The sequence below is a fragment of the Dunckerocampus dactyliophorus genome, chromosome 18 (assembly GCF_027744805.1).
Source record: "Dunckerocampus dactyliophorus isolate RoL2022-P2 chromosome 18, RoL_Ddac_1.1, whole genome shotgun sequence".
NCBI lineage: Eukaryota > Metazoa > Chordata > Actinopteri > Syngnathiformes > Syngnathidae > Dunckerocampus > Dunckerocampus dactyliophorus.
Genome location: NC_072836.1, coordinates 10,163,205 through 10,190,196, shown reverse-complemented (window position 1 = coordinate 10,190,196; position 26,992 = coordinate 10,163,205). Strand labels below are relative to the sequence as shown.

Below are 26,992 nucleotides of genomic sequence, written 5' to 3'. Positions count from 1 at the left end.
AATAAAACAACAGGCCATACTTCCAAAATTGAGTTCCTCTGACATAAAATTTGATGTAGTTATTTACTAATCATTGATATGCTTGGGGATCTGATGTGCACATTTACACATTTGAAAATACTGAAAGAATGCCACTTTTATAGAAGCGGCTTCTTTATTTTACAATGTAAGATTAATGTCTACATCAACAAATGTAACCGTTGAAACGTATCGAATCGAATAGTTGTATAGTTTTTACACTATATCGATATATTGTATCAAATTGTTTTGTTTTTAAAATATATCGATTTACATCCTCAGCTCTTACCATTACATTTTCACTTGGAAGAAAATTTGTTGAGTTTTTGAGTACATGGAAGCTTTCTAAGATGATTCATTTGGCATCAGAATAATAACAAAGAAACAAAGCAATCCATCCGCACTTTGACGGTCTGAGAAGTGACAATAGATTGTCATAGAGCAGCTGCTCCCTCTGCTGTGTTTTTCTTCCTTTCTCTCAAGAAGCAAACATGTGTGCTCTCCCTTCTTCCCCTAGAACGTGTGAATAAATCTAAAAGAATTGTTATCAATAACAAATGTATGACAACATATTGTCGCTAAAAATGAGACAAGAGGCGAGAGTAGTGTTGTGTCTAATTTAAAACTAGCTGCAAGACAGAACAAGAGATGGGAACAGAACATACTATTCCTGATGCACAATTTTACACAGGCTGAAGGGGGTTCGTCTCCGAAATCCTAAGAAACAGAAAAAAAAGTGGTTTTCCAACGCCTCCGAGTGACTTCTCCGTGGGCTTTAATTACAGAGTAAAAGGACTTTCTGGACTCAATTCTTTAACTTGTTTTTCACAGTCTCTCCTTCTTCAGGGCTCCATGGGGACACGATGGCGCTTTCATTCTATCCTCATCTCTCCTCCTGCACCTCCTCCTGCAGATGTGCACATTCACCCAGTGATTTGATTTGGGTTGCTCACGCTTTTTGACACAACCTTGGGCAAAGTTTCTGCAAGTTCTCGAGTACTGCGAGAACTGCAAACGCGAGCTGAGTGACAAATAATCACGCGATGTGACTGTCCTGACATGTGTAGATGGGAATAAATGGTATCATGTTGGCAACAGCCCTGAATATGTTATTAGGTTTTTGTATTTTTTTGCAAAAAACATGCACCTTGGTGGGAAAAGACGGATTAAGCAACATAACTCCTGCCATTTGATAAAATAGGATCATGGCCGCACAAATTTTCAACAACAAAATAACAATTCACTTCAATGGGAGACTGCAAAGCAGGGGTCTCAAACTCGCGGCGTGCGGGCCATTTGTGGCCCGCCAAGTCACATTTTGCGGCCCGCGACTTGACAGAAAAAGACTTACTGTAAATGCGGTCCGTAAACACTAAGTTCAGCCGATGATGGGGGTCACTAAACACAACACTGCCTACAATCGCGGTGCTAACACACACACACACACACACACAAAATGACAGCACAACATGTAACAGGTAAATCACTAGTAGGGGTGTAACAGTACAGTAAAATGTAATTTTGATTCGGTTCAGTTTCTTGAAGTGCTCGGTTTGGTTTATTTTCAGTACAAAAAAGGCAGAAAAAATGACTTGAAATGCTTTTATTTAAAAAAATGCAGACACATTTTTAAAAAATAAATAAAAGCAATTCATTAGACCCCAGTCAGAGTTGTTTTCTAGAGGTTGTTTAATGCTGACGTTATCGGTGTTTGCACTAAGCTGGTTTTCTTTCTTGTAGATGTAACGTTCACTGCCGGATGATACCGCTATAGGGGCGCTAACATGTTTGACGTGTTTCCTGCAGCATACCCGATATCGTTATAGATATTATCGTTATCGTACTCCCAATACTTGATACCTCACCCAGACTCTACCTCCAGTGGCCCCCGGGTAAACTGAGTTTGAGACCCCTGCTGTAAAGCAAGCCTTATTATATTGTGATTCTGTGCATCAGGGGTCAACAATGCGGTGCGCGCGGGCACCAGGTAGCCCCCCACGACCAAATGAGGCGCCTGCAAGGCCTGCTTTTCATTCAGGTGTGAGAGCACAAGAAAGAAATGCATTTCGAAATACAAAATGTGAGTTATGGATACCAGCATTTTGTTAATGTTCTGGTAAAAAACAAAACAAAACAAAAAAAAATCATATTCCCTTTGTTTGGGTTCAAATACGCTGTGAAAATAAATGTTAAAAAATGAGTAGCTCTTGGCTCTTTCATTTTGTAAAAGTAGCACTCACAAGAAAAAACGTTGGAGAACACTGCTGTACATCATTCATTCATTCATTTTCGCTGGAGCCTATCCCAGCTGACTTCGGGCGAGAGGCGGGGTACACCCTGGACTGGTAGCCAGCCAATCGCAGGGCACATATAGACAAACAACCATTCACACTCACATTCATACCTATGGACAATTTAGAGTTGCCAGTTAACCTAACATGCATGTTTTTGGAATGTGGAGTACCCGGAGAAAACCCACGCACGCACGGAGAGAACATGCAAACACCACACAGAAATGCCCAACAGAGATTCTAACCTTTTAATTCACCTTTGGCTGTACAAACATGCCAACCTGTAACTAACCTGTAACTGGTACATTTGAACTAATCAAACATCATGACATCACTACTGTTAACAAAACATTAAAAAAATAGCAGCGCCAAGCACAAACCGTGGCTCCGTGGGGTTTTTACTAGTCGACAAAAGTCGGTATCTTCAACAATATTAAAGGGCTGGTCGTTCACCACCATCATATCCATGTCCATGAATGCAGCAGAGAAACAAATTAGCTTGAAGCTATATTGTGTGGGAGTCGCACACAATATGCACTTTGTGAGTCTGGTCCACTGTCCTGTTTATTTACAACAACCAGTGTTATAAATCTACAACGTTTTTATGACACATGTGTGTATTTGTTTTTGTGGAACTTGAAAAATGACAAATCGGGTCTTTTGGACCGTCTACTAGAGCAATTAATGGCTGAGCAGTGTGCCGAGGACATGTTTACAATGCAATGTTTCTGGAAAATGGCGGCCGAACCTGCGCAGGGCAGACTACGGAAGTGGATGTCAAGTCAGCAGTCCTGTGTAAGTCTACTGTCCTTGGGAATAGTAACTTGGGAACAAGCTTTCAAAATGGCGAAACCAGGAAGTGCAAAGAAAAAAACAGGAAGTAAAGGGAACCAGGAAGTGCAAAAAACAGTAGGGTGATGATAAAGACATACATTTAACAGAGAGGAGAAGAGGAGAAAGTAAAGGTTGCATGTGTGAAAGTAAGCGCAAAGAAAACCAAGCCATGTGTGATACATCTCACAAAAAGGATATACATATCATACGTATATGTATTTTTGATCGTCTTACCTTGTCCAGTGAAGTACAGTGTTTCCTCGCTCGATCGTGGTTCACCTTTTGCAGATTTTTTTGTGCTTTTTTTTTTATTACAGCCTAAGGACACTGTTACAGGCCGAGCCTGGCCCTTTAAGAAGAATTGCATTGTGGGAAGTTGAGTGTCTATCTCTTTCCTCTCTCCCCCATTGTTTTCTGCATCCTGATTGGCTGTAGACCATTGTCAATCAATCTCCTTCGTGTCGTCCTGTCCAGTCTCCTGTGTCATCGCTAGCTTGCTTGCTAGCCGTCCGAATCTTCGGTTCTTCTGCGGCAATATGTGTTAGCAAGGATATTGACTGGACTTCTGTACAAGGGATCACCTGCTTTAAAATCGTATTTGCTTGGTTGGGAATATTTCAACATAAAGGTAAGTGTTTATGTCCTAAAATGCTTTTCTAAACTAAGTTCCACGACACAAACACACACCTACATTCACACTGTAGTTTTCCACCAGTGAACTTTTTTCTGCTCGGTGGCCGTTCTGTCTCTGACCCTCATACACAACGCTCCTTTACAATCCATTGAATTGAATTAGACTTTATTTGCACTTTTCATTCACACAATCCAACCAAGGACTCTCTTCTTGTGTCGTTCTTGTATTTTCTGCAGTGTGCCATGTTTTTTTAAACTTCTTGTATAACTTACTTCATCAATGGTGGTGTCAGTACTGGAGTAGCGCTTATGAAAAAAGAAACCTGGAGAAAATGGATGGGCCTTTTGTGTTTTTGTGTGAGAAACAGCGGCATACGTTAATTTACTGGTAATGGTAGGCCGAATGGTTTTATATGTTTTGCTCGCTAACAGATCACATTCAGTAACATCACGCTTAGTCTTGCACAATTCAACATGTTTGAAAAAGAGTAGGAAGAAGCATAGCGTAGCCCTTCTCCAGGTGTCAGCAATTACTTCCTGTTTTCAGATTGCAAGTATATTTAAAGCACAGTAATCCCTCGTTTATCGCAGATAATTGGTTTCAGATCCGACTGTGATTTTCTGTGTATTTCTGCAAGGTAGGAAATACACAGAAAAAAAATTATTAGAGTCCTCTAGACATGAAATAACACCCTTTGTCTCCTTTACAGTCAGATTGCTCAATATAGTAGACATAAGAGTAAATAAGACAATTAAGACATAAATAAGACTCGTGCTTGTGTGTGTTCTTATGTGTTCCCTAGGGAAGAAGCGTGAGTGGCGGACAGGAAGTGACGTCGGGTGTTCAGAGTTGAGTTTCATCTACGGGTTGTGGGTTACGGCCGCAACAGAAGCTCGTGTTTTTAATAGGATTTCTTTTGGGATTATTGTGCCTACTGTGAGATAATTCAAACCTGCAATAAAAGCCTGTTGTTCTGGCGATCAAGCCTGGTGATTGTGTGTCTCACCGAACATTACAGACACTTGAGTAGCGTAGAATAGAATATGTCAGCATCTTTGAATGCGTCATTGTAGTTCATTTAGCCGTTTTTAAGCTTGAAAATGCTTCATTTAAGCACAAAATACATAACATTAGCTTAAATACGCACATGTTTTGACTAATAATAGGCCGTATTCAACCACAGAACAGCATGATTTATTAAAGATTATGTTTGAAAAACCGTGATAGAGTGAAGCCACGGAATTCAAACCACAAAGTTGCGAGGCACGACTGTACTGTGATAAAACAAAAATCTAAATGAGTTGTAGTAGTTAAGCTCCTTTCTTCTCCTGTCTGTCGTCCACTTACATTTTGCTTTTCTTTCTTTCTTTCCTTCTTTTTTTAATGACTGGCTAAAATGACCCAACAAGGATTATAGCACCATCTGATGCTTTGGAGCGTGATTGAGAGCCTGCAGTGCAAATGTGGTGTCATCACTCGAAAACAGTGAAATAAAACTGTACTTAATATTTTCATGTTCACATCTTACATGCATTGCTCTTTTTTTTAATCATTTATATATTATATCTATATTTTATTGTATACCATTTGGGTAGTCTAGTATTTTGCATTAACTTATGTCATTAAGACTTGACCAAATCCTTACCTGGAAGTACTTTAACTATAATTTGCTTGTCCCCCTTTAGTTCGATTTCACCAGTGTTGGTCGACGCCTCCTGCTGGATACAGTAATTGTATTTATTTTCAATATTGATTCATCCTCAGTCAGGATTAAAGATAATGCGGTGTACGACAATAGCAATCTGTCTTGTTATGACACTGAACGCCTGTTGTGTGACCAACAATCAGCATAATGCTGTTTCTCCACTGGAATAATAATCATTTTCAAACCTCAGGAAAAGATTCTTATTTGCCGGTTGGAATGATTTGTTTATTGATCAATCAATAGCTAACATCTGCAAAGAAAATCCAAATGAAAACATTTCCCACACACACACACATTCTTTTATTTGTTGATTGTGTATCAGAGGCCACAGATTGGTATGAATTGAAATAGATGTGTCATTGTTTCAAACAAGGCTAACAAGCAGCTCCCACAACCCACATGTGCGTTTTTTTTCTTTTCTCTGTGAGGAAATGTGCCAGTTCAGGGGATTTATTTGGTGACGGGGCTGCTCTCATTAATGATATGCATGTCATGCAATTAAATCTGTGATAAAAATGACAGCAGTGATCTTTGCTCATCTGCATTAATGATTGATGTCCAGATAAGAAAACTTAAAGTGAAGGATGGTGCACTCTACATTAAATATTCTGCGAGTTTTTTTTTTGTTTTTTTTTAATCTTAAGTGCAAATGACAAGTGTAAAACCTAAAATGATACTGCACACTTTAAAATGGACTAAATCTTTTTTTTTTCTCATGTGTCCACAAGCAAAAACATTCCAAAAAAAGGCCATTTATCATTTTCAGGAAAGATGTTTTTCCCATAATATGCTGCTAATGAGCAAAAATCAAGAGCAGAAAAAGGCAGGGAAATTCTCCAGGAAGTAAAATGGAAATCTTGCAAATATTCTTTACATTGAAGGATTGTTAACGAGGGCAATCAAATGCCAAACAAATTGGTGGCAAATCCAACAATGCTTCATGAATCCTTAGTGCACACGCTTTTTACAACATTCTGCGCTGTCCTGTACGATACTGCATCATCTGCCACAAAGAAACGTTAGGAACACATTTAAAATATATTTAAAAAAAAAAGATAACTAAAAGAATAAAATGCTAGACTTACAAGAACAACGTTCCAATTATGATATTCAGGTGAATATATTACAAGACCCTGGAAAAAAGTTGTAATTTTATGAGCATAAAGTCGTAATGTTGCAAGTGAACTAAAACTGTCAACACAGTAGCGTGTTAAACGATATATTTCTTTCGTAACTTTAGAATTTCACTCTCATCGTATTACAAGTGTATCACATTGTAAATTTATCATTTTTCTTGCCGTAATATCACGACTTTATTCTTCTGACATTATGACGTTATTCAAGTATTGTTACGACATTTTTCTCTTCGTGTCATGACGTTATTCTCGTCATATTCTGACTAATACTCACGCCATTTATTTTATTGCTGTTCGGATAACGTTCCGACTTTTTTCTCTTCACGTTGTCACTTTATTCTCTTAACATCTCTGAACTCTATTCCCATAACAGGATTGTATTGTCTTAATATTACGACTTTATTCTTTTAACACCGCAATTGTATTCTTGTAGGATAACAAATGTACCGTCGCAATATAACAACTTTGTTCTTTTAACATTAGGATTTTATCCTCATAGTATTAGGACTTTATTATCTTAGCATTAGGACGTATTCAAGCTCGAACAAACATAGACACAAGCTCTTTATGCCAAAGAACATTTCACCATGATGAAAAAATAAATTATTTGCTGCCTCTTTTTATATTCATCTTTTTACAATTAGCCTCGCAGGCATTGTTAAAGCGGCGTTTCACAGCTTAGCAAAACCCCCCCAAAATGAACTGAAATGAAAATCTATTACCATATTAGGTAAGAAGAAAAATGAAGCTGCAAAAATTATTCACTTCATGCAGTAATCTGTGCTGAAATCTCAGTAATCCCAAATATTAATGAAAAATATAGCATAGCCTTATCATTAATCATCAACATTCTTAATGTCCACTGAGAACGCAGATTGAATCAATTATGACTCAGTCGCCGCTCATTGTCCATATCCCTTTAATAATGTACATAATTACTTCATGGAGGAGGAATTACGGATTGGCCTTTGGGGTCAATCCCTTTGCTGTCCTCGCTTGGGAAGTCGGCCGCTGTCCACTGCTCGGTTTTAGCTGCTTCTGGGCAGCTGTCCGCCACGGCTATTAACCTGAGCAGAAGCGTCCATATAAAGCTGTTTGGGATATGGCAGCTGCTCAAGGGGCAGAGAGGTATTAAGCGTAGATTTACAAGAATGAAAATGTCCTCCCTCCCTCGTAATCTCTGGTCTTTTAACACGCAAGACACGCGCTTATGTAATGTCCACACATGGACTGAAAGAAGGCATGCACTTGTCTTCCCTAAACTTGCGTTCCTTGCTCGGGCTCATGCACTTAAATATGGACGATCAGCCGTGTTGCGATGCTTCTACAATCGATGTTGCCAACTCCTGAGCCTTCTCCTCATTTGTTTGCTCTTCAAACAGAGAGGAAGCTCGCAGCGTTCCACCATCTAACTCCGGAATGATGTTCCGCAACACATCAAAGCCTGCTGGAGCGTGCGCTCACTACACACACAGTGCAGCATTGTCGGTATAAGGAATGCATGAGAAAAGTGCTGTTTGCACCGAGAAGTCAAATGAAAGAAGAGAAAGAGAAAACACAGAATGTCAATGTATCTTCTCCACATGGTCGCTCATGTGAAGTCTTCTCCATGGCTAAGACTGGACTGGACACACATTTAAGCCAACACATGTGAATCTTTGAGTAACCACACAATATCAATATGCATGTACCCTTTGAATTTGGGATTTTGCACACACTGAACAAGAATACTTGGCTTTTCGATGGTGATGATGATTCCTCACATTAGGAGTCAAATGCACGGTCCTCGCATATCTCCAGAGGAGCTTTGGTCGCACCCCCAAACACTTCCACGTTGGCGTCTATCCACGGGACCACGTTGCCGGGCATGTACGCCGAGCAGTTGGCCAGGCCCACGATGTCCACGGGCCGCAGGACTCGGTCCCACATATTGAACTGGCTCATCTCGCCAACGAAAGCCTGGGTAGCGTCAAAGCGACCTCCGACTATATCCTTCATAGAGAAGCAGAAGATTGAATGTATAATGCGAGTTTTGGCTTGGAAGGAAAACATCAACAGAGTTTCATTTATATGAATGAATTCTCTTTGATTTGATCTTACTGCCAGAACAACATTGGGTTTTTTTATTATTTCATTGCCGTGGGTTTGTTCGTTTAGTCGTTTTTTAAATGTATTTATTTTTTATTTGCGACTTCCTACCCATGGTAAATAAGAAAAATATACTACTCGCAAAAAGTTCTGTTCGAGAACAGCGAGTTGTGTGACAGGTGCATCATGTATTGAACATTTGGACATGTGCATTCAAAATTAGAGAAGCTCAAATTAACTTTACCTGTAAAGGTTATACAGCAGTACATTTTAGGTTCGTCCTGAAATGTGTCTTAAATATGCCAAACTTCTTGTGAGAAGTAAGAAGATTGAAGTTTGGAGCCCGGATCTATAGATTGTGCACATGGCGGCAAATGTAAATAACAATAATATTTATTTATATGCTTGAATTGCAATAGAATAAAATAAAATACGATGAGAAAAGGATGTCTGTCAAATCGTATAACCTTTTCTCTGTTACAGCGTTTAATGTTTAACATGAATCTGATCCCTATTGTTTATACCAGCAATTTAACATGGAGAGAACACAAACACGTCCTGATAATCGGTGGTAAAAATCTCATCAGATCATGTTGTTGTTTTTTTATTATGTTTTATGAGCCTGTATTCAGAAAAAAATCGGATAAATGAATCATTTTTTGTACTGTATTGCAGCATTAAACTAGCGAAGGAGTTAATGTCAAATTTTGAGTGTGCACATGCAAGACATCTGATTCAATGTTAATGGAAATGAAGAATATTAAAGCTCATTGGCATCAGATGAATGAGGTCATACTGCACTTAAAAGGGCCACAATAGCGTGAGAGAAGTGACTTTACCCACCGCTCCCTTTGCACTGTGCCTCGGGCATTTGGATCTTGGGGAAAATACCCCCAGGGATCTTACTGACACATGGAAAAAACACATGTGAGCTCCTCTCATGCTCTCACCTGCTCCTGGCCCAGAATAATCACCCCTCCTGGTTTAATTGGGTGCCAGGGGGCCAGATTGTCCCCGGTGCCTAGTCGCTCGCCATCCTGGTAAGCCTCCCAGAAGCCATCTCTGGTCGTCCATGTGATGCAGATGTGGTGCCAGCGCCCGTCACTCACAGAAAGAGGAAGCTGGGCCACCTGGGTAGATGTTTTTCGGGGGAGGAAAGGCGGGAGATTTAAGATTAATTGTGGCCCACTCGAAAAACAAGGATAGCAATTAAAAGGCCGAGTTGCTTCAAAAGAGACGGAGAATTCTCCAGATGAAGCGGTGTGATATAAAATTTCCATTACCCAGGTGACACACAGGATCTTTCAAAGCAGTCAACCTGCCAGCAGCAAAACTGTGTCCTCATGCTTTGCTCACGGATGAAAGGGAAACGACTACCTAACAACGATGACGTCATGGCCCGCTGAGGATAGTGCAAACACCAGAGTGGATGTCATTATTATCACATCTGAAGCGTCACTACGCAACCTTTAATGTATTGCTGCAAATGTACAACTCCAGGTAGAAAACACCATCAGAAAGGTGGGAAGGAAATGCAATACCAAAAGTTGAAAAACCAAGAAGCCATTGGGGAAAAAAAAGACAACCACAACGTATGCTGGAACGCATCAATCTATTGTTCATATCAGGTCACAGGCCATAGAGATACTATTTTAGGCCCACCTTGATGTATCAACGACAGTTATATAAACACAATATTTGAACACACAAAACGCAAACACAATTTTTAGGAACAAATATGGCTACTTTTATCCATAGTGTCACGAAACAGGTTATCTTAGCACTTTTAGCTTTTTGCCAGTTAAAGCTGGTATGTGATGGATTGGCGGCTGCCCAGACGGCGCTAACTTTCAAATGTGCTGCAAGCTATGTCCCGCTCTCTTCCTGCTCCAAGTACCTAAATTACACCCCAGGTAACACACATTAGTTATGTTTGTGGACGTACGGACAGACGGACGGACGGACGGACCGACAGACAGATTGTGTTGAAAAGCTGCATGGTGTGGGGTAGGGATGCCCCGATCTGATCTTCAGGATCTGCCAATCCGCGGTATTTTGAAGATCGGATAATATGAGCTTTCGCCACGAGGTTGCCGTATAACTTTCCGAACTCTGGGTCACACTCCAATATGGTGCGGTAATGCGCCTCAAAGCTGTTTGCCACTCGACTCCCGCCACCCGCAAGAACAAGAAAACGTAACACCACCATGCAGACATGCCCGCGGTGTACTTAAAAGTTAGTTTCACATTGGGCGTCGGATATTTGGCTCCGTAGCTACAGCGTAAATTTTCTCTCACTGTCCCTGGACTGCTGTGTCATTGTGCGGGGAGCTCACACACAGTGGCGGAGCTACGTGGTGGCCAATGTATTATTCTATTCTAATATTCTAAATGGACTTTTATTGGATCTTTTATTGGATTAGGGACCTGACTCACAGAGGTTTGTTACAAAAGCCAAACAATATTGTTGGTCTTGCTGTGTAATACAAAAGTACATTCAGCAATACTTTGCTTGCATTATTTTTAATGCTTTGAAGAGCTATTTTCATAACCAAATTCAATTCCACAAATTCATGTTTGTAACAAATGCTTATTATAAAAAAAAAAAAAAGCATCATTACCGGATCTGATCGGCAAGACTACGAAAAAAAAGTAATGATATTATTAGAGGTGTCACAAGATCTCATGAGATTAAAACATGACTATATTTGTCATTCGTGGGCACCAGGCCTGGGACCTTAATAAATAAATAAATTTTTCACACAATAAATGAAAATGAAGTCGATAATTTTGCCTGCCTCAATACTCAATACTAGAGGATTCACTCTGTGCACTGGTTTCAGCACCTTGGCGCGTTTGTTCGATAGAACAACGGCATGGTCAGTGTGACCCTTTTGTGAGTCATGCCGTCTCTTTGTATCGGTGGGGGAGGCAGGGCCGGTGGCATACACACAGAGTGCAGAAGAGTTTAACATAGTAAAAATCATATCAGTAAACTACAATACATTATTATATGTTTTTTATATTTTTACCTCCGCTAAGCGCAAAGTGCAAGCGCAGAGGTTATGTTTTTACCCGCGTTTATTTGTTTGTCTGTTTGTTTGTGTTCAAAATAACTTGAGAAGTTGTAAGTGGATTTGGATGAAATTTTCATGAATTGTCGGAAATGGGATATTGAAGGACTGATTACATTTTGGGGGTGAGCCGGATCACCGTTTGGATCCAGGAATTTTTTTTGTTAAAAGTAAAGTTGTCGCTTCCTGTTCTCGTAGGCCCAATCTCACGTCTCGTCTCGTGAACTGAGTGTCTCGTGAACCTCCCAGGTATTACACACAAACACCTGGAAACATCAAATTTTGTATGTCAGACAGAGATCGATGAACAGATAGATATCCTAAAATTTTACAGCCTGATTTTTCAGATTATAGCAGATTTACAAAGCTTGCAGCATCAGTTCTCTCTCTCTCCTACACAACCACACACACAACACTGTTAATGCAGTACAAGACTGACTGAACCCATCACGGATTAAAGCCCTGGCAGTTACACCCTGCTGGTTAAATGAGGACGCCGTGCGCATAGTCCAGCAATGGTTCCACTTCCAAAACTCACTGTAAGTTATTGGGACAGTAAAAAAAATATGACCCACAGTTTTAAATGAGCCGTCTTTCATCTTTTTATGCAGTTGAATGTACAGTATAAAAAACATGGTCCACTGTAAACCCTCCACGCCATGATCATGTTCACACTACTGTCCTCTCATTGGTCATAACTTCCTTTTCCTCGTGTATTATTAGCCTTCTCTTTCCCCTTTTTGCTTTTTTTGGCTCATATTTGCCTTTGCCTCATGAGTCTGAGTTGAGCGCATGTATAATGCATGGTGGAAGGAAAAGCAGCGAGGAGATGGACCCTGACTGCGCTTTAGCACCCCGATGTAAGCAAGACATCAGGGAAACATACCCTTCCAATATGGGGAACTTTCTATTAAAAACAAACACAGAAATAATTAGTACGATATGCGACAGAAGCAAAACACCAGTTCATCAGTATGTATAAACTGATGCCGATTGTGTGGAATTGATTGTTGGTTAATAAAAGTAGAAACTTGACAAGCAAAATGACAGGATCGTCACGTCTGTCAACACACCTCCGACTCACGGTTACAACTGTAACTAAACAGCTATACAGTCATCCCTCTCCACTTTGAAGTTCAAATTTAATAATAATAATAATAATAATAATAACACAGGCTACTGTTGTGGCCGTAATCCAGCTAAAACTCAACTCTGAACGCCCGACCTCACTTCCTGCCCACACATCCGGAACATATTTATTGCAACACTCACAAGCACGAGTTTTATGTCTTAAATGGGTAATTTTCTCTGATTACAGTTGTCTCTTGCTACATCCCGTTGAGAGCATTGCTCCCTCACTCTATCACGTTTTTTCCAAAATTTGTTAATTAATAAATGATTGCTGTTTCATGTTTGACTGTGGCCCATTATTAGTGAAAATATATTGAAAGACAAGTCATATGAAGCATTCTGGTCATTTGGCGTCAGTAATGACACAAAACACTGATGAGACATGACATGACATTACATTACATTACCTTAACACTGCATGGAGTCAGCCATGACATGTCCGACATGATAGAGTGAAAAAAAAGTTCTCCCATTCTGTGTGGAAGTGGTAAGTTTTTGACTTCTTACTTTGTCCTTCTTCCCCAATCTGTTTGAAACCCTTTCTTTAGTTTAGAATAAATAAATTGAAGGCCAACTATTTAGCTCGCTAGCATGCTGTCCTTAAGCAGTGCCCATCTCTTGTGTCCCTGCAGTGATCCCGTGCATGAGCAATGTGGTGCAAACAAAGCATAATAGTGTGTGTAAAGGTGACTATGGGGTGTTTCATTTCTTGTCTACAGGGCTGTAATAATGGTAAAATAAAATGTATTTCAATTTTAAAATGTATTTAGAAAGTCATAAACAGGTTTTCTATGTTTTAACTATGAAAATATTCCATTTATTAATCTTGAACCCTACTTTGCAGAAATTCACTTATTGCGGTCTGGTCTGGAACCAATTAACCCTGACAGACAAGGGATTACTGTATTTAACATTTTTCTAAATATTAATTAATACTGACTGACATGTCGAACCAATTAACCGCGATAAACAAGGGATGACTGTACAGTATATATCTACTATATTGGTAATACAAATGTAAACGTAACTATCGGGCTGTAATTTCATGTCTAGAGGACTTTAATAATGTCAAAAACCATATTTATAAACTTTTTTCTATGCTCTAACTACAAAAATATTCAATTTATAAATAAGGAATCCTACCTACACTTATCATAGTCTGGTCTGGAACCAATTAACCATGAGAGACGATACACGATTGCCGTATTTAACATGTTTCTAAATATTCATTCATACTGACTGACATGAACCAAGCTGTGAACATTACCGTTGACAGCCACGAGAAGGCGCTCTAGGCTTGTGACAACTACATTCATCGATGTGGAATGCGATCGGGAACTTGGTGAACTTCCTTACGGGTAATTTGCTTGTTGGACTCTCTGGCTTGTTATGCTAATGTTGCCTATTCAACCTCTCATGCATATTTTTTATGCCATTGTGTCGCTGAATAATTGTTAATGTGTCATGTTAACATACCACACCCCTATTCAGCCTGTTGTTCTGTGTGCTATTCTGTGATATATATATATATATATTTGAGTTATTTCATATACAAGAACAGTGTTTCAACAAATAGTCCCTTCTTCAGTTACATACATACAGTAGATGTTGGAGATCATTTTTTCCAATATATCGCCGTATTGTGATACGAATGTTCAATCATTCCAATTCTGAGGGCCATATTGTATTGAGAGACACTTGTGTGATTCCCATACTTAATATATATGCATAGAAAACTGCTCATGTGTTGCTCATTTGCATGAATAGCCCTAATAACTGCATACGATTGCAGTTGCAACATTAGCATTTACAGGAAGGAGGAAAAAAAGAATGAGGCCCTTTAAATAAGCACACAAATTCTCTGATGAATTACTGTTATTCTGGAGCCAGTACGGAATGTGGGTCAGTCATATTAAATGTTTATAAGATGCTAATTAAATAATCACAGCTGAAGGTCAGAGAAATTCTGTTTGCACCGTTGTTGCGCTCAAAGGTACCTACAGTACAACGAGCGTGCGTTTAATGAGCATCGCTACGTTCATTAGCATCCTCACAGCCAGAGGTGTTCACAAAACCAGGGCGCAGAAGTATTATCAAACAATGTGCCTACCTTATCATTAACCAGCAGCTCAATGGGGTTGTTCCCCCATTCGATCAGCACAATCTCATTAGCCTGTCCTGGCACACCGTAAGAGAAAGGGGTCCCTATCCCGGGACTGGCGCTGGACTTGAGCCACATGCACACGGTGAAAGCGTACATTTCTGGGAGGCTCTTCTTGATGCGTCCATACAGGTAGTTGGTGCGCAGGGAGAGAGACACTTTGAAATCCTCAGGCGACTTGAAGGCGTTGTTATCTGAGAAGACATCAAAGTCAAAGGTTCTGTCAAACTTGCTGGTGTTTTTTTTTCTCTTCATCACAAACATGGACAACAGTCTTGGCACGGGAGTGCCCCCTTTTTCCTAATGTTTCATTTTACCAAGGAATTTGGCATAAAGCTAGGTTTACACTCGCACGCTATTTGTCCCCACAGTGGTACGTAATTTTGCGTGCCAGTGCGTGAACTGGTCGTAAACAGCTGTGTTTCCAAATTTGTGGCATTTGCATAATTTCCATGAAGCAGTCGTGACAGCAACGTGACCACACCGCGAATGCACCGCAACATATGCCTAAACAATGCAGGTGGTGCATCTCATTCACATGAATGGGTTAACGTTTCCACCACCTCTTGGAGCAAGTCGGAGGGAATTCTCTGCAGCCTCTTGGATCTCCCTTGTGAATTTCTGTTAATAAGTGATCATAATGCCCAAAGTGATGTCTTCTAGTCAGCAACTCCCTCTCCCACGCTGTCTGTGCCTCCTTTTTTCTAGTTTATGCCTCCTTTCTGCTCTTTCCACATTCTCTTTCTGTAGCAGCGAGATAATATAGACTTACCTTTCTTTTCTGCAATAAGAGCTAGTGATGTGCGAATCGATACTGAAATATCGATACTTCCGATACCAGCTCTTCATGCTCTAAAATCGAGACTAAAATATTGATACTTTTGATACTTGAGTCATTTGAAGTAATGTTTGTCTGTTGAAACAATGACCGGTCGTAAACAGAGAGATGTGTGAATTGTAAATAAAGTTTTCATTCTTACACTAGTTCTTAATAATGAATCATTTATTTTAATGGTTTTATTATTTTATTAATTTATATTATCATCCTTTAAAACATTGATTCCCAACGAGGGGTACGCATACCCCCGGTAGCACGCGAGCAAATTGCAGGCTGTACGTGCAAACATTCAATTTTCAAGATGATGATTAAATATTTTGAGTCATTTCATATTAAGCCAGGCTATAAAATGGAACGTGTGCGCGACAACTGGTTTCCCCAGGGACACGATAACCTGTGGCACAGCTGCGCCAAAATCCTAACAGTTTTGTTACATTCTACTTTTGGGGAATTATCAGCGCGTATATACTGTGGCAAAATATTGCGTTTTCGGTGTAGCAAACATATTTGTGGAGAATGTTGCAACAGGAATTGAACTTTTTTTCAAATTCCTACTGATTTCAAAAACTTGCAGAAGCTTTCAGCAGGTACTCCCTATGGTTCGTTTTGTAATAAGTGATTTGACTAATTATTTTGCTTCAATACGTGCTAAAATGGCTCTAACATTACTTCAGGTGACTTTGGGGTTTGATATCATCAAATCAGGCCTGTGCCGTAGTCAAGCGTATCAGAGCTTTTTAAATATTGATTAGTCAGTCTGCAAAATCAAGATTACACGAGTTAAGAATTTAAAAAGACATGGAATAAGGAAATAAGTGAGACATGCGGTAAATATAAATGCTTGACTGAGCCTCGTCGGGGAAGACTATGGGGCTCATAATTGAGAAACGAGAATCAAACAGGAGAATGTGCGCTATGAAAGCCATCACAATAATGTGTAATATAGATGAGTTTGCTCCAGCAAAATATGATACATATTTTAGTAGGGATGAACCACAGCTGAAACAGTAACAGTCTTTACTAAAAACAGCATTTAAGCAGAGAAATTAGTGATTTGTCGTCCGTCTTGATGTAAATGTGACTTGACATGAACGGTGTTTCGAGAACATTGTGCAGGTGGATGTGTTAACGTTGTCACCTCCTCACTGAATCAATGAATCCAGCCTTAAAGGAAGTGCAGATATTGCCCGTTGAGACATAACACAATGTTTATAACACCGTTTTACTTTGGCAAGAAAGGTATAAAGATGTTAACCGCAGAAATTTCTAGACCTCTAATACAATTTAAACTAATGATTTTGATTGTCACATCTCTCTCTTCACATCAGCACAATCTAATGACAATCAATACAAGATCTTTTCTCCATTTACAAAGGTAATAACGCTGTGCTATCACAGGGATTATGGGCAAACTAGCACTCAGTATGGACTAGATAGAAGATCAACAAAAGCAATTTGTGTTTGTTTGTCCATTAGCCTACACGCTAGCAATTTAAAGGAAAACTATACTTTGTTTAGGAATTCTTCCCACCATCCACAATCCTTATGTGAGACGTTAACACACGCGTCTTTCTGTTTTCTGTGTGTTCTAAATATTACAAAACTGCTAGCATGAGGCAGCTAATAATGCAACTTAATAGGATTCACCTATTCCGCCTATAACGGAGTCTAATAAAACACCTCTAAAAACTTTCCAACAACCTTAGCTGTGACCATGTCGTAACCAGTACATTCGAGATAACATGTAATACTTCCATTATTTTAGATAGATACTTTATTGATCTCCAAGAGAAATTCATAACTTCCGTCAACATCAGAAACACAGAGAGAGCTACCATTAGGCCTGTCACGATAACAAATTTTGCTGGTCGATGATTGTGCTACAAATTATTGTCGATAATTGATATTATCGGCAAACTTTTTTTTCACATTTGAGCCACTAGATGGTACTCAAGTATAGTGTACCTGTGTGTGCCACATTAGCTTGACATAGAAGGTGCCTGTATAATACAGGCACCTTCTGAGGCCATTTTTTCATTAATTATATGGCATAAAATGCCTGTCACGATAACTAATTTTGCTGGTTGACAATTCTCCTACAAATTATTGTCAATAATGATTATTGACATTTTTTTAGACAATTTTTTTCATTATTTATATAGCATATTAATGCAAGTACATCGTATCAAATGCACTAAACTTTAATTTCTCAGTATTTGACATTGTAATCGGAATGTCAAGAGGTTTTAAATACAATACATAATTTTCCATCGTACTGAATGGTTGCATTTCTTTTGCAATATATTGAGTGACACTGTGAGCGCGCACCATTTTGCGCTATTTTGTTCATGTTTACTTAGCCGACCAAACCCCTCGGGAAGCGTTGGCTGTTGAGACGAAGGCTCTTCTGCACTTTTCAGCTTTCATTTCAGCTTTGTGATATAGGCCAAAAAGCGTATTATTATTATTATTTGTCACATTTTTGCTGTTTTTTAAAATATATTTTCCAAACCTTTAAACTTTCTTTCTAAATTTACTTCTCATAATTTTTTTACTTAATTCCCATATTATTATACTTTTTCCCCAACCTAATTTTACATAAATGACAACTTTATTGTGTTTCGTTTGTTTCTCATAATATTATGACTTTTTAAAAATTATTTTTTTCCTGTAATTTTTCGACTGTATGCAACTAAAATTACGTTATTTTTTCCTCATAATACTGCAACATTATTCTCAAAACTTAGGACATTTACTCATTAGATTGCTATTTTTTCTCTGAATATTGACTTATTCTTGTAAAATTACTGCAGATTTGACCATCTTTGGTGCTGTTGTGTTTTTTTTAATTAATTTTCTTGTTGAATTATATTTTTAGAATGTCCAGTAAAAAAAACAAATGGCGCAAATGGACCCCAGGCCACACTTTGGAAACCCTAATGCTCTAATTATATCTGTTGCAGTGATGTTATTTCACTGTTATTTCACAAATGTGAAAACTATATTGGAAAAGGATATCGCAAGACACAGCCGCATCACAACCAATTTTGTAATAGCAGAAAAGAGCAAACTGTTCACCAATGCTTATGAGTTCATTGTAAACAACAGTACGGCAAGTGTAACACGCATGCGTTTCCACACCGACAACTGAGTAGCGCAACTAACATTTTAAAGCGCATGCAGAGGTACTCAAAGCTGCTGGATGCTGACCACTCATGATGACTTCAAATGCGGCTACTAGCATCTTGTGGAGTTATAGAAAACTACATAAGGAGGCTGCCTACAGCCGCAGCTGTAAGAGCCAAAATGTTTTTTACCTTGCCAGCAGTTATTTGCTTTTGACATCCAGCTCCGGGTTAATTGGAGCATATATGGTTAGTTAGACTCAGGGATTGTGCAGGTGTAGCTAATCGTGTGGCCTGTCATTGTGTCAAAATGGCCTGGATAAAAGGTCGTGAGCATCAGCCGACATTTTGCCGAGGGTCTGACTAATGGCTGCTAAATGTCCCTGGCATTAAAAGCGACCAGCATTTCACAGCTCCCTTCCATTGCACAGTACCACTTACTTTTCTCCAGCTCTGTGATCCTTTCCAGGAGAGAATTGAGAGCATTCTCAGTGCGTTGGCGATGAGCGGCCGTTTCGTTGTAAAGCTGGCTCTTCTCCTCCTCCAACTCGGCCACCTTGCGCAGGAGCTGCGTCTCCAGCGCCCCCAGACGCTGCCGAAGTAGATCCCGCAGCTCTGGCGGCAGGGGAGTCAGGGCAGAGACACCTCCAACTGACACGTTTGTGCTAGGGAGCTGCAAACTCTGCTGCTAGAAGGCAGAAATGAAAAAAAAAAACCCAACATATTAATAGATACAGATTGAGAGACAGACAGCGTGCACCTTGCTCGGTGACCCACAAACACCCACGGCCAAAAAGAGTATTAAAAAGTAAGCTCTGTGTATGCAGTGTGTGCGTGCTTGTGTCACATGACATGACCCAGACTTCACACCAGGCGTGATCACAGATGGATTTTCGGAATTTAGGACAATAACAGCACATGCCTGAGCCCTCACTTGGGTACACATGTGCATTTATAAAAAGTGAAACCCAGCTGTCACATTCATTCCCATTCACTGAGTTTGATTAATCTGTCCTGACACAATCAACCATTTTGAATCACTCAAACAGGAGATTTTGCTCATAAACTGGCAATAAAATAAGCAGTTGCAAATTGCAGATACTATACGCTGCACACAACTTTGCTCTGGGGGAGCCACACGTTTTCGGCATCCACTGATTTGCAGCAGGCGTTATGTTGGACAGATGTAAGTCAATAGAATGGAACAGCGCCTCTGCTGGTTGCAGCCAAGTAGTGCACTCCAATTGCCTCAATATGGTCGTCTCTCTGAAATTGATTAATTAATAAATGATCGCTGTTTCATGGTAGACTATGGTCTATTATTAGTCAAAACATATTAAAATACAAGTGATATGTAGTATTCTGGTCAGTAGGTGGCAGTAATGACACAAAACATTGATGAGACATTATCTTACATCTCATTACCTTAGGGCTGCATGGAGTCAGCCATGGCATGTCCGACATGATAACATAAACAAAGGTCCACCTCCCATTCCATGAGGAAGTGGTAAGTTATGGCTTCTTAAGTTTAGAAATAGAGAGAAATAAATATGAGGCTAAGGAGAAGCAGTATAGAAAATGGATGAATGGAAATATGAGCAAACTGGTTAGCTCGCTAGCTCGCTAGCTAGTGGCCATCTCGAGTCCCCGCAGCCTAAGAGTTGGCCAATGTGTTGTAAATAATGAATAATAGGAGTGTAAAGGGGACTATAGGCGTGTTATTTCATGTCTACATGACTCTAAAAATGTTAAAGACATATTTAGAAAGTCGTAAACACGTTTTCTATGCTATAACTACGAAAATATTCCATCATCTATTGCGGTCGGGCCTGGAATCAATTAACCGCTGTAAACGAGGGACAACTGTCTGAATTAACAATCCATTCCACACAGAATTCATAACAACCAATACACTTTGATCATTGTTATTGGTTTATATTACTTAGGCTATATGTGTGTTGCATTACAGCTGCTTACTTACAGTTATCAGTTTGCACCGTGAGTTAGAGAAAGTCGTTTTTCTTGTCGAGTTAAGTTCTGTGAGTGAACGTTTTGCTGCTTAATTGTAGAAAGAAGAAAGAATTATTGTACATGCAGTGGATTTTTAAGTCATGTGTTGTTTATATCGTATTGAGCAGCCGCTACAGAGTCAGGCTCTGCACTTCGCAAGGCCCATTTCCTGTTCTATGGCCATCGTCACACTTCTGCAATCTCATACTCTTCGGTGGCACATCACAAAAAACACTCTATTGATGCAAGACGACCAAAATGAATACATATTTTTCTCAGCATATTGAAATAACATTTGTTTGATTTGTTTCATTGATCACCATTGTGTTAAAATTAGCATCGTAACTTAACTTCTCCTCTTCTCTATTGCTAACTTGTCCAACATTTGAGACCTTTTTTTTGTTTTGTTTTTTTACAGGTCACTGCTTTTTTTTCCTCCAGGTCATGCTCTTTGTATCAGGAAGAAAAGCTCTGACTCACTTTAGAAATGTATTTTTTTATTTCTTTGGTGCTGCCTGTTGGTTTAAATCTCAAGACCCGGAATATAAGACAACCTATTTTTTCTGACTTATTTTCTATGGGAAATTGCATGCGGTAACACAGTGTGACGCCTCAGCTGCTCATTGAGCTGAAGCCTGTCAATATATGATGAAGTCTTGCGACATTGCTTAGATCTCACACCATTTTTTGTGAGCCTTTAAAGGCATATTTTTCCTTTAAGTGGATTAGACTTTGGAGGTACTATTAGTGGGAGAAGTCCTGCTCTGGGGAGCCGTCATTGTCATCATCCGCAGATGTAAATCAATATACATACTGTGCTCTATACAATAATTATAGTGGTGTGCATTCTGTGTTGTATGGATTATTAGATCTGTGCATTAAAGCTTTCAATCAAGCAAAGATGAAGCGGGAATTGGTGGGAGGCGGGAGGGTGAAAAGAGATTGAGTGTTGCAGCATATAAAGCTGTGATTTTAATCAGTATTACAAGTGTTTATAGTCAAGGATCTATAGCAGATGGTGAAAAAAGCACTGTCAATATAAGCTTTCCACTAATAGGTGGCCACTGCGCAGCATGATGCCACCTCTCAGACATAAAAAAGAAGAAAAAACAAAGAAAGAAAAAAAAACATGAACATTTCCTACGTTTTAATCTGTTTCATCACGTTATGAATCATAGAAATTGACAACCACATGCGTGATTAAACTGGACAGGCTCATCTTTTTAACTATCATGCAATGTGGCATTTATTGACGTTTACTGCTGTTTTCTTCTTACCCATGCTCGTTAGCAGGCTACGTGCTTGCAAGGTGTAATACAGGTGTGAGTCTTGCAGGGATGCTGAGCATCACACCAAGCTGCCGTAAATTTACGCACCGATCTTTGTGCATTGGTGCCTTACCTCCAGGCTCTCCAAGCGACCTTTCAAGCTTTGCATGGTCTTGCCAAGCTGGCTTATGGTCTCGCTGGGGTCTCTGGGCAAGTCCCCCATGGTGTTCTTGCCATACTCCTTCCTCCTGGAGCCCTGACCCCGCGACTTGCCCTGCTGCGACGAGTCGTCCGCCGCTGCCTCGCAGCGCGCCAGCTTGGAGTTGAGCTCCTTGATGGTTCCCTGTTGGCTCACGATGGTCTCCTTCTGCTGCAAGATAGTCTCCCGGAGCTGGATGATAGTGTTCCGCAGCTCCTCCTCCACGGGGCTGCTCATCTGCAAGCGGTTGCCCGTCGGAGAGTAGCTGCAGCCCGGCTCCGCGCCCGGGGGGATGGCGTTGCAAACGAAGCGGCTACCTGTAGCGTCCTGGCTCAGAACTGAGCTGAGCAGGTAGAACAAACCAAACAGTTCGGTCAGCATCCTCTTGGACTTATTCCAAAAATGCACGTGAAAAAAATACTCCCGCTTGGACTTCTTTTAAAAACAACTTTTATCCAACAACCACAGTGTTTGCGGACATTTTGGATTCATATAAACCAAATAACTCAGAAATCATACATCCACACATTCTGCTGTCTTAAAAGAAAAAAAAAAGCAAATCCCGTGCATCTATCTTCTGAATTTGACCAGAAGACTTCAAACTTCACTGGAAAAATATAAAAAGGAGTAGAAAAAGATCCACAGGATGTTGCGGGGAACTTGCAACCTGCATGCATGCTCTCTCTAGCTGCTTGGACCGTCACTGAGTGAACAGACAGGGATGCTGCACGGGCGGATTATGATGATGATGATGATGATGATAGTGATGATGATTGGGAGGTGTGTGCTCCAGCGTCAGCCTGTGCGCCATTACTGAGTCGCAGTGGACTCAAGCCATGTATGGTTGAAGGTTCATTCACTCTTTTTTGTTGCACTGATGAGTAATAGCTCTCAAAAAACACACTTGGAGTGATGAGATGTCTTCCTGGGGGTCTAATGTATTTTTGTGTGAACACAAACACTCAAAAAACACGACACCACACTGGGGAACCGCATGCCTGCTGCACAATGTCTGAAGTCATTTCAGCTAAATGCGTTTGGTAGTCCCACAAGGCAGATGCTGTAGAATAGCAAACATTCAGGGATCGGGAATCTACAATTTAAAATAAGTTTATGTGGTCTAAACTTGCTGCTGTGCGGCTGGAAAACACATTTTAAATTGTTGATGGTCATATTCTTGTCCATTCATGTAAAAAAATAAAAAATATTTATATATATATATACACTAAAAAAGAACCCTCAATTTTATTTAGAAGAGTGAGAGTGTGAAACACATCCCTTGGCGCAGCAGCTGGAGAAAAATAGGGAAAAACAACCCCACAAAACACAGTGTATGAACGCTCTCTCTCTCTTTCTCTCTCTTCCGTCTGCACCGCCCATTGTCTTCTGAGTCCTGATTGGCTGTAGAGCACTGTCATTCACTCTCCTTCCTTCTGTCTGTTGTTGTGGTCATGGCTACCAGACTAGCTAACTGTGTGAGCTGCTTGCTAACTGCCAACACTGTCAACAATAGAAGACACGGAAGAAGCTAACCGTGTGAGTAAAAAATGCGACGACAGGACCGATATGTTTTAACAAGGATACAAAAATGCTACAGCGGAATGTTGCTCAGACGAAGGTACAGTCAGAGGAGTGAAATAGGCGTGAGTCACTTAATAATTTCTTGTGTCCAACCTAGTAGGTTGAACATTGAAATGAAAATGAAATTTGAACTTTGAGAGTGTTTAAACAAGAGAGAAATGTGAGAAATGTTAATGTCTGCCTGAGAAAAGTGTATAAAGTGTATAGTGAGGGGTTTTAAGCCTTAAAACATATACAATCATTGTAAATAATATAGTTGGCTACTTTGCGGATTTCATTTATTGCGGGCTATTTTGGGAACCTTTCCTCCACAATAAACGAGGGAACAATGTAAATGTTAAAATATAAGGGCGTGAAAATGAATCAACACACAGCCATTATTGCCTAAATAGCTGGCAACACAAGTGAGTACATCTCACTGTGAATACGGACAAAGTGCGTAGAGCACAGAACAACACTCAACTTCCCACAATGCAATTCTTCTAAAGGGCCAGGCTCGGCCTGTAACAGCGTTCATATGCTGTAAAATTGCACCAAAAAAAATCTGCAAAACAGCGAATCCGCCGCACGGTGATCGTTTTTTGTGATCGGCTTTGAAAGGCATTTACTGGCATATGCCGATCACGTGTTTTTTATGGAATAGGCCAATAATAATCGGTGGCCGATCTATCGGAGCATCCCTCGTACAAAGTAATATTTAGTGCGAGCACCATTGTTATTGAGCGCTGCCTTAATCCTCTTGCATGGAATTCCTCAGAGATACACAGGTTCCTACTGGAATCCTATTCCACTCCTCTATCATGACATAACTGGAGGAGACATACTTGGCCACTCCATCACCTTCCGCTTCAGCTTCCTCAGCAAGGCGCTTGTCATCGTGCTGTGTTTGGGCTCCTCATCATGTTGGGAAAACTGCCGTGTGGCCCAGTTTCCCAAGGGGGGAGATGATGATCTGCTTCACAATGTCACAGTACATGCTGGGATTCATGTATCTCCTCAATGAACCGCAGCTCCTTAGTGCCGGCAGCACTCATGCAGCCTACTGCCGCGGACACTACCACCATCATGCTTGACTGTAGGAAAGACACATTTATCTTGCTACTCACTTGCGTTGCAGCTATTCAGACAAGAATCAGACCCTGTAGGATTTTGCGATGTTGTGATCGCGCCGATTCAGGCAACAACTTTTTCCAGTCACTGCACCTTCCCCACACATTGTGGCCAATCGTCATCATTTTTTTTCCAATCGAATTTGTCCCTGAGCAGCGCTCAAGCGCGCTCATCAACTCTCAGACCAATCAAATGCGTCCCTGCATCACCCACACATGTCCTCACTTTCTTGTTTACACTGACAAGAGATGTCTGTTGGTTCGCCAATGTTCTCAAAGAAAGCGGAGAATGTCAGAGCAGACAGCGGACAATACGTCAATCTGGTGGTGTTTGTTTTGCAAACAATGCACACATTTGTGTGAACGGGTCACATGTGTAAAAATGGCAGGAGGTAGAACACATTGTAGGTAACTGTAGGTTAAGACGTGTCGGTAAATACACTAAACCTCAAGATACTCTCTATGACCAAAGAATATATTGAAAATGAGCGCAATAGGCATCTGTGCATATGCAGTATCTCACAAAAGTGAGTACACCATTTTTAATACAGTACATCTTTTCAAGGGAGATGAAGAAATGAAGCCTGGATATACTACTACTACTACTACTACTAGAGTAGTATCTGGTAAAGAAGGAGTCATTTCTATAGTAATGTCCCTTGAGAATATTTGCATTGTTTATACATATTCAACATAAATTAATTGTGTGCCCTGTTACTAAGATGCTTTTTTCAATCTTTATATTTCAATATTATTATTTATTATTATGTTTCTATTTATTGTATTTATTATATTTATATTCCTTTATATTATATTTCTTTCACATATTATTATTAATAATAACAAATCTCTCTATTCTAATTACAAAGCAGGAAAATCCATCCATCCATCCATCCATCCATTTTCTATGCCGCTTCTCCTCATTATTGTCAAGGGGGCATGCTGGAGACTATCCCAGTTGACTTCGGGCGACAGGCGGGGTTCACCCTGGACTGGTCGCCAGCCAATCGCAGGGCACATATAGACAAACAACCATTCACACTCACATTCATACCTTTTTCATACCCAATTTAGAGTCGCCAATTAACCGAACATGCATGTTTTTGGAATGTGGGAGGAAGACCCACGCACGCACGCGGAGAACATACAAACTCCACACAGAAATGCCCAAGCGAGAATCGAATCCAGGTCTTCCTGATCTCCAGACTGTGACTGTGTGGCCAACATGCTAACCACTAGACCACCGAGCGGCCCAGCGGGAAAATCACAACATTTTATTGCAGCAAAAAAAACACTGCAACTTCCACTGCAATATTTGGTAAACATTGGGAAATCAGGCACCTCAAAAAAGGCCTGTGAGATCCTGGGCGGTGGTGAATTGCTGTCAGTGTTCGAAAATGTACTCTGCGCTTGAGTTTAATATGCACATAACGCACATTATGTTATATTTGTTGAACGCCTATGCTTTTTGGAGTTAAGGTTACAAACAATACTTAAAACACTGATAACAAAAAAAAATAAATCACATGAAAAAAATCATAAAATGTGAGCATGTAGGCATCATACATGTGTGATGTCATTGATTGATCATAAAGCTGGTTAGAAGAATCCTGGAAATCATCTGTGGCTCATTCACACAGCACTACAAGTGGTAGAATTGAGGTTATTCTACCACTTGTAGTGCTATAAATAATATTTGCATTTTGTTTTAATCCAGCATTAAACCATTATATCAGAGGACATCCAATTTAGCTTTTTTTTAAAAAATTGTGTATTATATTCTATATTGT

The 26,992-nt window shown here is 40.0% G+C and overlaps 1 protein-coding gene across 2 annotated transcripts; it reads right to left on the bottom strand.

Moving 5' to 3' along the window:
• Positions 1-5,075: 5,075 nt before the first annotated feature.
• Positions 5,076-23,232, bottom strand: LOC129170856 (neuronal pentraxin-2-like). 2 transcript variants are annotated; one of them, XM_054758949.1, is made up of 5 exons: positions 22,447-23,232; positions 19,477-19,723; positions 15,022-15,266; positions 9,657-9,836; positions 5,076-8,610 (listed from the first exon to the last, which is right to left on the bottom strand). In XM_054758949.1, exons 1-5 carry the CDS (start codon positions 22,891-22,893, stop codon positions 8,383-8,385), a joined length of 1,347 nt encoding a protein of 448 aa, XP_054614924.1. In that variant the 5' UTR covers positions 22,894-23,232; the 3' UTR covers positions 5,076-8,382. The 2 variants fall into 2 exon arrangements, with proteins under 2 accessions (XP_054614924.1, XP_054614925.1); XM_054758950.1 differs by having other exon boundaries at positions 19,477-19,720.
• Between the last annotated feature and the right edge of the window lie 3,760 nt (positions 23,233-26,992).

Coding starts and splice junctions, on each gene's coding strand:
- LOC129170856 (XM_054758949.1), bottom strand. CDS start 22,893: ATGCTGACCGAACTGTTTGGTTTGTTCTACCTGCTCAGCTCAGTTCTG. Junction 19,724..22,446: donor GTCGCTTGGAGAGCCTGGAG/GTAAGGCACCAA, acceptor TCTGCCTTCTAG/CAGCAGAGTTTGCAGCTCCC. Junction 8,611..9,656: donor TTATTCTGGGCCAGGAGCAG/GTGAGAGCATGA, acceptor TTCTCTATGAAG/GATATAGTCGGAGGTCGCTT.